Below are 13,209 nucleotides of genomic sequence, written 5' to 3' on the forward strand. Positions count from 1 at the left end.
CTCCAGGAAGCCCAAGGCAGATCTGCTCTGCCCCGGGCTTCCTGGAGTCAGCCGCTGGTCAGTTTCAACAGCAGCTGAATCCAGATGCCTAGGGAAGAGCAGCTGGGACACTGCTGGGTTGGTCTGGTAGCGCCAACCTTTGGCGCAGCGAGACCAACCTGGCAGCACCCCAGCTGCTCTGTCCCAGGTGTCCCCAACTCAGCCGCTGCTGAAACTGATCAGGGGCTGATTCCAGGAAGCCCGGGGCAGAGCAGCTCTGCCTCGGGCTTCCTGGAGTCAGCCGCTGGTCAGTTTCAGCAGTGGCTGAATGGGAACAGCTGGGGCACTGCCAGGTTGGGTCCCGCAGCCCCGAGGGGCAGCGCTACAGGACCAACCCGGCAGCGCCCCAGATGCTCTGCCCCCGGCTTCCCCAATTCAGCCACTGGTCAGTTTTAGCAGCGACTGAATTGGGGAAGCTGGGGGCAGAGCAGCTCCAATGGTCCGGCTGCCCGGAGCACTTCCGGGTTCCTGATGGTGCTGGACCATCAGGAGTACCGGACCATCAGATGCCGGACCATCGGAGTTTTACTGTATTAGGAAGTCTCATTTACTACATATGTATGTAATCTTGCAGGTGTACTGCTAACAGCAATTCCTACAGAGAGAGGGGTTTTTACAATAAGTGCATGGGTATGGTAATAAAAGCAATCATGTGAAAATGACACCAAGTTCCTAAACAGATCTGACTGGTAGCTGAATTCAGTTGTATTTGCTGACTGTAGTGAGTTACATAGGTAACTTTTTCTTCTGTTACACCTGTAGAGCCAACACAAGGGGGAGGAGGGGAGATTAATTTCAGTCTGAATTGTGTAACAGAATTGTTAATTAAGTTCCTGTTGCAGAACGAATTTCTGCTCTCAAGCACATATATGCACCTCAGTTGAAGACAATTTTTTCCTAGTACAACCCTTTACAATTGCCTAGCAGCATTATGATGGGTTTTCCACCTCCCTCTGAATCGCTAGGAATAGGCTACTGCCAAAGGAAGGACTGCCTCCTTCACAGGCCAGCTTAAGTGCTTGTTTTCAATGAAACTTAACCACATATTTAAAAGGATCATGAGTGCTGACTGTTATGTCTTAGGACAAGCTCCCACGCTTTTCTGATTGAGGAAGTGTTCCTGACGCAAGGCCAACATTAATTGCAAAAGAATCCCTATGCCCATTCAGTTATTAAGTAATATGTGCGTTTGCAGCACACACAGACTTACCCCATTTTCCAGATTCAGAGAAGCAAAGAACTACTACAATCAGCCCTGCTTAGTTTCAAGACAATTGTGCTCTAAATCCCTATTGACAACATCAACCAATAGAACTATCATAGAAGTAGCCCCTGAAGAGCGGCATGTAGGAAAACAACTAAGGATTAGTAGTTCAAGATTTTCCCTCAAAGAGAATCTGATTAATCAAGAATGACTAGGTATACAGTTTTCTCATAGTACTGGTACATTTAAAACCAACAGTGGCTAACTACAATTTAGGTTTATGGGTTGCCACTGTCAACAGCTTAAAATAATCAACATTTGTTATTCAGGGTTAGTGGTAGTACCATTGCCCTGACAGCAAACAGCAGAATGGTCTGCATTCAGTGGGTGGGGGCTCTGACAAAGCTGCTACTTTGGGGGTCGATACTTAGCAATGGTTTGGTAGGTTGTGTGAACATTTATGGAACAGCACTAATTTAACCCTACTTCAAGTCTTCTGTAGGGGTATGTCTAGACTACAGAGTTTTTTCAAAAAAAGTGGCCTTTTTTCAAAAAAACTTCCTCTGCGTCTAGACTGCTGCCGAGTTCCTTTGAAATTAAATTGAAAGAACACGGTGGGTTTTTTTTACCTCAGTAAGCCTCATTTTATGAGGAAGAACACCTTTTTTCAAAAGTGCTCTTTCGAAAAAAGGCATTCTTGAATGCAAACAAGGTTTTTTCAAAAGAGAGCATTCAGACTGCCTGGGTGCTCTCTTTCGAAAAGGTGGCTAGCTTTTTCGAAAGAAGTGGTTGCAATCTAGACGCTCTCTTTCAAAAGAGGCTTTTTTAAAAGATTCTTTCGAAAAAGCCTCTTTCGAAAGAGGCTTGTAGTCTAGACGTAGCCCAAGTGTATATAAATTCCATGGAGCATTTCCATTTGTTAAACAATTCCTGTTTCCCTCTGCCTTCAGTTCAACAGAACCCAAAGAACACAAGTCTTATAATACTAATACAAAAAAGTTAAATTCAAGAAACTAAATGTTATCCAAGGACTTCAAGCCATTCTTCACAAAGTATTCCTCTCACAATTGACCCGGTACTACACTTCTATATGCATGCTAGAAATACTAAAGATATGTAACACCTTGGTAAGACAAAATATGCATATCTGCAGACAGGAAAAGTAACTGGCAAAGTAGTTTAGTGACTGGCTCACAGTCATACAGCAAGTCTGTGACTCAGTCCAGAATAGAACCAAGTCTTGACTACCAGCTGCAAGTTTTAGCATGTTTCCTGTCAATGTACAAACACCAATCACACCCAGCCACATGAAAAGAGAGGTCAGTCTCACTAAGAGTGAAAAACTAGGTCTTTTTTTAACAATATATTATGTTAACACAGAAAAATACCCAGGTTTATAAGGTTAGTGACCTCATGGCCATGTTAGCAAAGATCAATAGAAGAGTTGGCCAAGAGGTCACAGGAAAACTATTTAAAAATAGCATGTGTGTGTCAGACAATTTCATGCCACACACGCATCCTGTGAATTTCACGTTTAGGTTCTATATGAGGTACAGTCTTCCTGCACTTGTAAGGAAAGGTCTTCCTAAGACCTCTAACCTGAGCTTGAAGCCAAACTGTGCGAAACTTTGTTTAAAAATTAGAGGTATCAAGGGTTAGACAGAGTTCGTAACATGATGGTCAGTCTTTAAAGTGCATCACTTCAACACAAGCTTTCTGCTTCTCAGCAACAGTAAGCAAGGATGCTGTAGCTAACAATTGTTATGACATGTGGACACACAATAGAAGGGTTTTTTTCCTCCCTGAGGGCCGCCCTGCTCAAAATAGCCAACATTCAAAAAAACTGCCTTTTGTTTTATGAACAGGGCTCTTTAGTCCAGGCAGAGGATGTTTGTTTCAGTGTGGGAACTCTGTTCTGAAAGAAAACTCATGACATTTGATGTCACTGAAAGATAAATTTCATCTTCACACAAATCCACAGAGATTAAAAAGTATCAGAAATCTTATCTTAACCATGATGGACACAGGGCTATTGTCAGTTCTTCCCTAAAATCTAGTTAAATATACAATATTCATATATCCTTTTGCAAACCCCAGATTTAATGTGCTCCCACATTCTCAAAGTGAAACTTTGATACAAATGTTTTAAAATCTGGCCTCAATGCTTGACACTGGCTATGGGAAACAAAAAAAATGTGCTATTGCATCATTTGGTTAATACTACATGTAATAACAAAGCTCAACTTGGCAGATTAAGAAGAGAAACAGCTTTAATCCTGAATTTTCTTGCCTTGATAAGTTTTTTTTAAAAGTCAAACCCTTCTCATTTTAAAATACATCTATTTAATAGTATAAAAATGCTTAAACTTCACATTGATATAAAAAATGAGTCTTGATAAAAGAAATTTTAGAGTAGGGTAGAAATTATTTGATCACTAAACAGACCAAAAAAATAAACACTATAGCTGACTACAAAAGCATAAGGGCTAGTTCCTGTTTGATATGAATTGTCCCTATTTCCCTCGACCTACAAAAAAATGAGTTTGTTTTTGTTTTACAAACTCTTGCCAAGAGGTACTGAATCAATAGTACTTCCTTCCCTCTTTATAATAACCATGACAAATTGAGGGAATAACAGAATAATTAAGGGAATGCTGTTACACAGATTAAACCTTAAATATCCTTGTTTTTAATAAGGAAAAAAGAGTGATAAATAAGAATGTTTACTGGATTTATTATTTGAATTAAAATACATTTTGTTTCAGTTTTTAAATTATGCATTCATTTAGACATTCCCTGATAGTGTCAGATGTTCAAACAATTCAGTACTGTACTACTGTACAATAACCACATGGGATAATAAAACTACATTGATCATTTGCGCTAAGAGCAAAAAAAATCAGCAGTATTTCAAGGGTGCAGCTGAAGTTTTATTAGAGACATGTAAAAATTTGTTCAAATTATTTCAAATCTGGTCAGCATTCCTTTATTTGATTTCATTCTGCATAGGGTTGGTGTTGAGGAGTTAGCGTTTACAGTTTGTGAGGAAAGGGGGAAAAATTAGCACCTGCAACCAGAATAATTTTACTTTTTTTCCCAATGTCTACACTATACTGACTGTAAACAATGCAAAAATTGAATTCTGGTTTTCTAAAAATCAAAACTTTTGAACATGAAAATAAGAACCCAATACTAAGACATAACAGTCAGCACTCATGATCCTTACCTACTTCCTTCATCCATTCAGCCCCTAATCCAGGAAAACACTTAACAATGTGCTTAATTTTAAACAAGAGACTTTAGTGGGACTACTCACAAACTTAATCTTGAGCGTTTTGCAGATTCAGTGGAAAAAACCGTACAGGGAGTATTTTTTAGGGGTAAAATGGTTTTCCATCTTTCAAATCCCAATTGTTCTTGAAGGAGCAGAGCATTAAATGTTGAAGCAAGAATGATATGGATTTATGACTTTGTGTATAAATTAAACTTTACTTATGAAAAGCCTGCTGGAAAAAAATATCAGCCAATATTTATTTATAATAAAGTATTTTCCCCTTCTCTCTGTCAAAGCTCTACACTCACAGCAGTTAACTACATAGCTTAACTCTCGTCCCTAAAATGTTTAGTAAAGAGGTTACACAAAAGAAGGTTGCACCAAAAATATATTTTTTTTAAAGTCCTGCAAAGAATAATGGAATGCTTAAACGTTCAAGTTATTCGCCAAAACTGTCCCTTGAATTCAAGAGCACAGAACATCTGAAGAGCCATAAAATATCTGTTCTCACCTAATTTGCCCTAAAATACATTGATTTGGAAATGTATTACATGGACTCAAAACCTATAAAGAAGATTTACACTTTTTTTTTGGTTACTTAATGTGCATACATAGCAATGTTTGGACAATAAACTTTTTTTTCCCAAAACATTCTTAAAATTAGGGATGCTTAAAAGCAAGTATTTGGGTAATCATGTAACCACAGAAAATGGCAGTGATTATACAATTATACACCCACAGCAAGGGGTGGCAGCCAGATGCCCAGGTTCCGGTACATGCCAAGAATCAGCTTTTAAGCTAGCTCCTAGAGCACACCAGCTGCCACTCCACGCTGCTGCTTCATAAACCAGCTCCCACCCTGCTCCCAGAGATCTGCAGGCTTTAATACAGAGCAGGGATGTGGCCTGTATCAGAGGCAATAGTGTGGGAAACAGATAGCTTCCCGGGAGCCAGTGCTTCCCCCCGCCACACTTTTGCCTCTGATAAGAGGCAGCAACACGGGGAGGGGGACCTTGCATGTAACTGATGAGTCCAGTCTCATAGGTTGACTGTTTACACGTGTACGCTACCACATCCAGAATACAGAGCCTGCAGTGTGGGGTGGCAGCTGGCTCCCCCAATGCAGGCTGGGACCTATGTGTAACCGTTCAGAGTGATTGCAGGTTTATTGGTTAACCAGGTAAATGGTTATCCTATTAAATCCCCTACTTAAAATAACTTTTCACTTCTCTTATGTGCAGCTACCCTTTAGGAGTCCAAAGCTGAATTTGGTTTCCCTTATCTGTACCCCTAATTCTGCAAATACTTATGCATGCATTTAATTTACTCATCCAAGAGTTAGTGGTATGCAGTATTCCCGCTAAGATTTTCCAACCATGAGCAGAGTGAGTTATGGGCGGGGGAAGAATTTTTTGTGCACAGCCAAAATGGGAACTATGGTGATATGGAAGCAATAATCACTAAACAACTCAAAATCAGTTTAAAGCTTCCAGAGGATAGTTTTAAAAAGAAAACTGACTTGCTATTTAACATTTAAAGACTGCTGAACTGTTCAGATAAGTTAACGTAATCATGGGTAAAAGCAGGGCTCGACAATTAGGGCAATCTACTCGCCCGTGGCGAGTAGATTTTAGCCCGGCACGGCATCGCAGCGCAGTCTGCACATGCGCGGCATGCCAACCCACGCGGCTGGTGAGCAGGGCTCGTCACCGCTTGTCAAGCCCTGGGTATAAGTATCTGCAGGAGCTGGGCCTACATTACAAGATTAAAAAGATATTTCATTATTGTAAGATGCAGATATCCATGGCTCATTTTTGTGAATATCGATGCAGATGTGGATACAAATTTTGTATTTAGAACTCTGCAAATCTGTCAATATCCACTTTATATCCATGGGTATTCACATCTGTGGATGTGGATGCAGATATCTGGGGATAATTTTTGCAGATGCAGATACAAATTTTGTATCCATGCAGGGCTCGAAATATGAAAAAGCCGTATTGTAGAATTTAAAGAAGTACCTTTGTGAACTTTGCAGTTATTAAAAGCAAATTAAAATTTGATCCTCGCCTTTATAATGTTCCTTGGACAATTTTAAGTTATTGTACTTGGGGAAAAGCAAATTTTCAGTGCAACTTACAAGGAATACAAAAACACTAGCAACTTTGTGAGGAGGAAATGCAGAAGTTTTTTCATGCCCTGTACATATTTGTGAGGTCATACCCTGTACATAATTGTAAAAGTAATTACCAAACATTTGTTTGAAGTAACAGGAGAAACATGAAAGACAGGAAAGGTAACAGGAAAAATGCTGAACCTATCCCACATGGTTTTTTAAAATGTAATTCCTAGAATGATTAATTGTAAATAGAACTACAGTATATCAACCTTTTTGTGAGCTGCACTATAAAATATCTTTAAGATGATTGTGATCCATAAGCCCTTCAAGGCTAAGTGGAAGAGAGGGCCCCTTACCTCCATACTGTAATTCACATGAGGCCTGACACACTGATTGCCCCCAACACATTATCGTCATGTTATATATCTTGAAGGAGTCAGGTAAGGTGTCATATGCATACCAGCACACACTGGTATTAAAAATCATTGGGAGATATATGTACAGAAATATATTTCATGTATGACATTATATACATAATTATATATGTTTGACCAACTTAGTTACAGGCACAAGACAATGGAAGTACATTTATATATAACCTAAACAAAGATATCAAGATAAATGTGCTAGAGAGAAGACCACTGAACCATCACAGCAGGGGACAGAATCTGCATCCCAAGAAGCCCTTCTGGTTCTTGAAGCAGAGAATGGACTTTGAAAAATAAAAGGAGTGTAAAAATATTTTAGCTCCCATCACTAGGGAACAGGACCTTGTGAGCATGTGACAGTTGCATTCTCTTGCCCTGGGGATGTCAGTAATGTGATGTGAGTAAGAAAACCACTTACGTAAAGATTGCTAATGTTAAATTTTAGTCACTAGAAAATGTGTTATACATTATTTTATTTGACTTCTACTTTAGTTAACTTAATGTACATGTGCTACCTCTCTGAGCAGTCTGAAATGATTAAATATACTAGCCACGGAAACAGAAATACAAAGGTCACTCCCAAATCTAGATCTTGCTTGTCAATGCAAAGCCAAAACTAATACTATAGCTAAACAGCTTTTAGGTTTTTTTTAGTAAGGTTATCAAACAATTAAAAAAATTAGTCAGAATTAATTGTGCTGTTAATAATTGATACCATTTATTTAAATATTTTGGATGTTTTTTACTTTTCAAATATACTGATTTCAATTACAAGAGAATACAAAGTGTATAGTACTCATTTTACATTATTTTATGATAAATATTTGCACTGTAAAAACAAAATATTATTTTCTATTCCCCTAATTCAAGTACTGTAGTGCAATCTCTATCATGGAAGTTAAGCTTACAAATGTAGAATTATGTACAAAAAAATAACTGCATTCAAAGATAAAACAATGTAAAACTTTTGGGCCCCACATGTCGTCTCTAACCTACTTTTTGTTTAGCCAATTACTCAAAAAACCTTGGTTATAATTTGTAGGAAATAATGCTATTCATGTCTTGTTAGGGATGCAAGAGTTTATCTGGTTAACCGATAAGCATCAGCTTATCGGATCCTGTTACCATTTAAACTCTGCTAGGGAGTATGGGCAGGCAGCTGACAGTCAGCAGGGCTGGCAGCAGCCGGCAGGGCCTGTTTAACTGTGTAATGGATGTAATTTCCATCAATTATACGGTTAATATTTTTAAATAGTTTTTAAATCCCTACTTCTTGTTTACAATGTCACTTGAAAGTGAGATCAGGTGTTTGCATGGTATTGTTGTGGCAGGCATCACAAGATATTTATATGCCAGATGCACTGAAGATTCATATATCCCTCCATGCTTCAACAACCATTCCAGAGGACAAGCATCCATGCTGATGATGGGTTCTGCTCAATAATGACCAATGCATGTTCATTTTTACCATCTGACTCTGATGCCACCAGCAGAAGTTTGATTTTCCTTTTTGGTGGTTTGGGTGCTGTAGCTTCCGCATTGGAGTGTTGCTCGCTGAAGACTTCTGAAAGCATGCTCCACACCCTGTCCCTCTCAGATTTTGAACAGCATTTCAGATTCTTTAACCTTCCATTTAGTGCTGTAGCTATTTTTAGAAATCTCACATTGATACCTTCTTTGGGTTTTGTCAACTCTTCAGCAAAAGTGTTCTGATTAGGCCTCAATTAGAGTATTGTGTCAAGTTCTGGGCACCACATTTCAAGAAAGATGTGAAAAAATTGGAGAAGGTCCAGAGAAGAGAAACAAAAATGATTAAAGTCTAGAAAACATGAGCTATGAGGGAAGGGCTTGTTTAGTTTGGAAAACAGAAGACAGAGAGAGAGAGCAGTTTTCAGTTATCTAAAAAGATGTCACAGGGAGGAGAGGGGGAAATTGTTCTCCTCGGCCTCTGATAAAAAAAAGCAATGGGCTTAAACTGCAGCAAGGAAGGTTTAGGTTGGACATTAGGAAAAAGTTCCTAACTGTCAAGGTGGTTAAACACTGGAATAAATTGCCTAGGGAGGTTGTGGAATTTCCATTATTGGAGATATTTAAGAGCAGGTTAGACAGACATGTATCAGGGATGATATAGATGGTGCTTGGTCCTGTCGTGAGGGCAGGGAACTGGACTTGATGATCTCTCAAGGTTCTTTCCAGTTCTAGTATTCTATGAAGTCTATGAAAATGAATATGTACTTGATCATCATCTGAGACTCCTGTAACATGAAATATATGGCAGAATGCAGGTAAAATATGAGACATACAAGTCTCCCCCAATGAGCTCAGTCAACACATTTAATTAACTTTTTTAATGAGCTTTCTTGGCATGTCCTCTCAAATTGTGGCAGAAGGATGAAAGGGTATACATTTATATAGCATTATAAAAGTGCCATGAGAATACGTTTTCATTTTCAGGTGACATTGTAAATAAAAAGTAGGCACCAGTATCTCCCATAAATGTAAACAAATCCATTTGTCTTAGCAAATGTCTGAACAAGAAGTAAGACTGAGTAGACTTGTAGGCTCTACAGCTTTATATTGTTTTGTTTTTGAGAGCAGTTACGTAACAAAATTCTATATTTGTGAGATACACTTTCACTTTAAGAGACAGCACTATAGTACTTGTATAAGGAACTGAAAAATACTATTTTTTATCATGTTTACAGTGCAAATTATATGACAAATATATAAAGTAAGCACTGTACATTGTGTATTCTGTGTTGTAACGAAAAAATCAATATACAATAAAAGCTGTGTTATCCGGCATACCCGGGGATTTGGGAGTACCAGTAATCTAAAAATTCCGGTTATCTGAGGGGGGAGGGTGGGAGCCATGCGGGGCCTATGGGGAGGCACGGGAGCTGTGCGAGGGCCAGGATGTGGCCTGCTGGGGGGCGGGAGAGAGGGTCACGAGCTGCGGGAGGATGGGATGTGTCTTGGTGAGGAGGCCAGGGGGCAGGAGGAGATGGAGAGGGTGGCCTGCCAGGGACAAGAGGCGGGGGCTGTGTGGGGGCTGGTCTGCCAGGGTGCCAGGAGCCGCGATGTTTGTTGCTTGCTTCCAGCTGCCATTTGCCCCTCCCCCCGGTATGTGCTGCATGTTTGTCTGAGGAGCGGCCCAACACTTAAGGGCCAGTTTCTTTCTTTTTCTTTTTTTGGCTTTTCCCGGTGTCAGAAATTTGCCGGTTTCTACAGTTTTCTGGATGCTTAAGTTCCAAATAGCGCAGATTTTACTGTATTTGAAAATGTAAAAAAAAATCCAAAAAATTTCATAAGTTTTAATTAGTGTTTAATTGCACTGTGAAACAATGGATCATAATTAACTTTTAATCACGATTAATTTTGAAGTAACCACATGAGTTAAATGATTAATCAACACCCCTGTTTTTTTACAACTGATTGCTGGTACAGTTATACATTATATAAACTCACAGTGTTCACTGAAAGAAACTAGAAAAATAATTCAGTACATGGAAAATAAGGCATATTCCTTCCCATCAGTATAAGAAAACATGAAATAACATCTCTAAACAGGAACGTAAAAACAAAACCACAGAGTGCTGAAAAAAATAAAAAATGTGCATTAAACTTAAATATCATATTTTGCATACTTTTAGAAAAACGTTACTCTACAATAAAGCAAGATTTAGACTGATAATCTGCACATCAACAGATTAAAAGGTCCTAACTCACTCATTACACCAGTGCTAGTAGCTCCATGACTTTAAGATAGAATAGGCAGTTAATACATGTTATGTTTTTATTTTCTTTTAAAAGTACTTTTAAAATATGTACTTGACATACTCCACATTTTGCAACCCTGCCTCCATCCAAGCAAACTTGTTCCACCTGTCCCCAGTGGAGCCGTTTTCACTTGCTCTTTCATAACAACACAAGCTGGGGGCTTGTTCTGACTCAGCCATCCAGGTTATAGTCTTAATTTTAGTGACAGGCCTTTCAATTCTCCTGGCATTTACTCAGAGACTTGTCACAGTTCAAGGAAAGTAGGAGTGTTGCAGTGTGAAAATGGAAGGTTTGTTCAGGTTGGACAGTGGTACTTACCAAAACCACATGAAAGGGTATTTTCTTATAGAAGTGCAGGGGGCAGATAGAAGATTAACAGGTAGGCAGAAGGGCCAAGGAGGTATTTACCAAGTGTGGAAATTATCATATGAAAATGGAGGTGCAGGCTCAGTAGAGATGTGGAACAGATACTGTATGAAAGTAAAGTGATAGAGGGGAGCACTACTATGGTGCTTGCAAGTGCAGGTAGTTACGGGATATTTCCTGTATGAAACTGTGTGCTTGCAGGAGGGCTAAGGGAGTATATATAACTAGATGCTCAAGCCTTTATGGTATGAAAGCTTAGGTATGGGGGCAACTACACATCTATTCGTAGGCCCTGGAAAGTACCCATGAGGAAGGAAAGAGAAACTTTAATCCTCAATGGGGTAATTTACACTATGAAGGGCTGTACCAAGGGGCCTCTACTGGGCTGAGGCAAGGAACAGTCACTTAAGTGGGCAGAGGGGTATTTATTAGATGAGGGCGGGGCAATGGGGGTATTTACCGGAGTCCGGGGGGGTGGATTTACTGGAGAAAGACGCGCAGGCAAGGGGGGGTATTAACCGGAGAGGGGGTAATTACCCGAGGAAGGGGGGTACTTACCGGATGAAGGTGGTCTTGCCCGTGCTGTACTGCCCCACCAGCAACACCATGGGCTTGTTGTCGAAGTCGGCCTCCTCCAGCGCGGGCGAGTGGAAGTCATGGAAGCGGTAATAGTCCTCGAGCGGGTGCAGCCGCCGCGCGTACAGCTCCTTCAGCCCCCCGGTCACCGTCTGCACCGGGTCACCTGCCCGCTCGCGCCCGCCCGCCTCCTTCCCCAGCCAGCTGAACATCCCGACCCCGCCGCCGCCCGCCCGCCCGCCCGCTCCAGGCAGCGCCGCACTGACTGACCGACCGACCGACCGACTGCCCGGCAGCTTGCAACGCCACGCCGGCCCGGGCCCTCCCTCCGTAGCACCGCCCTGGGGGCGGGAGAGCGCGGCCTGCCCTAGCCCAACCCTATCGCTCCCGGCAGGCCCTCTCTCCGCCCCGCTGGGGAAGCCGCCAGAGTAACCCTCGGCGTGGGGAGCCCGGACCTCGGCGTGTCCCCGTCAACACAGATCAAGTCTAGTCACACCCCCCATCTGATCCCCTGAGCACGAAACCACGCGGAACTCCATCATTCCCCCAACTGTACTGTCTGAATAGAGAGGCTGCACCAGCTCTGAGCCAGACACTGTTAAAACTGGCACCACACAAACATCCAACCCCTTCATCCTACTTTCTTCATCTCTACCTTCTACTAAATAGAAAAAAAGGGGCTGCTGACTCTAGCTATTGTAGAAATCCAGCCCCCAGTGCCTCACTCCTCAAAAGCAGGGTAAAGACACACATCCACAATCTAGAAATTGCTATCTCCTACCAGTTTTTAAACCCGAATCCCCAAATAAACTAAACATGTTGCCACACCTACATGCTCAGAAAAACTTACGGTTTCAGCACAGATCTAGTGCTAAAGTGTTATACATACCTGGGTCTCACTAGATCCAGCAAAGTTTTGGTCACAAACTATGTGTTCCTCCTAATCCACTATAAAAATCTGGTTCCTGATAACCTAGACTGGCAAAGTTTTGACCATTTTCCTCTTAAATTCTCAAAGGTTTATCTTCTCAATATAGCAGATGCAGTCATCCTTTATCTGAGAAGTCCATGCCTAATATAACGTTTCACTGAATTAACATCATTTTCCTTTCTAAAGTCAGCCAAATTTCATATCATATTGATATTATTGACATTTTGCAGTGGAGTTGGTCTAATAGATGTAAATTATGACATTAATAAGACATGGTCACTTAAAATTACACATGTATTTATCCCTTTTATCTGATAACTCTCAGTTCCAATGCACTATGGTTTTCAAAGCAGCCTAGTGGATTTAGACAAATTCCTTTGGTTTTGAAATACAATTTAAAAGAAGATGTGTGTCTAAATCGCCTAATTGCTTTAAAAATCCTATTGAATTGGACAGAAATTTATCAGGTAAAAGGAATAAATAAATAGCCTG

At 40.6% G+C, this 13,209-nt stretch overlaps 1 protein-coding gene across 1 annotated transcript in view; it reads right to left on the reverse strand.

Moving 5' to 3' along the window:
• EHD4 (EH domain containing 4) overlaps nt 1-12,288 on the reverse strand; it is a 59,298-nt gene extending 47,010 nt beyond the window's left edge. Inside the window, exon 1 of the mRNA XM_075927200.1 lies at nt 11,769-12,288. Coding sequence (XP_075783315.1) covers nt 11,769-11,998 — 230 coding nt within the window. The 5' untranslated portion in view covers nt 11,999-12,288. The remainder of the gene's footprint in view (nt 1-11,768) is intronic.
• Between the last annotated feature and the right edge of the window lie 921 nt (nt 12,289-13,209).

The sequence above is a fragment of the Pelodiscus sinensis genome, chromosome 4 (genome assembly GCF_049634645.1).
Source record: "Pelodiscus sinensis isolate JC-2024 chromosome 4, ASM4963464v1, whole genome shotgun sequence".
In the NCBI taxonomy this organism is placed as follows: domain Eukaryota; kingdom Metazoa; phylum Chordata; order Testudines; family Trionychidae; genus Pelodiscus; species Pelodiscus sinensis.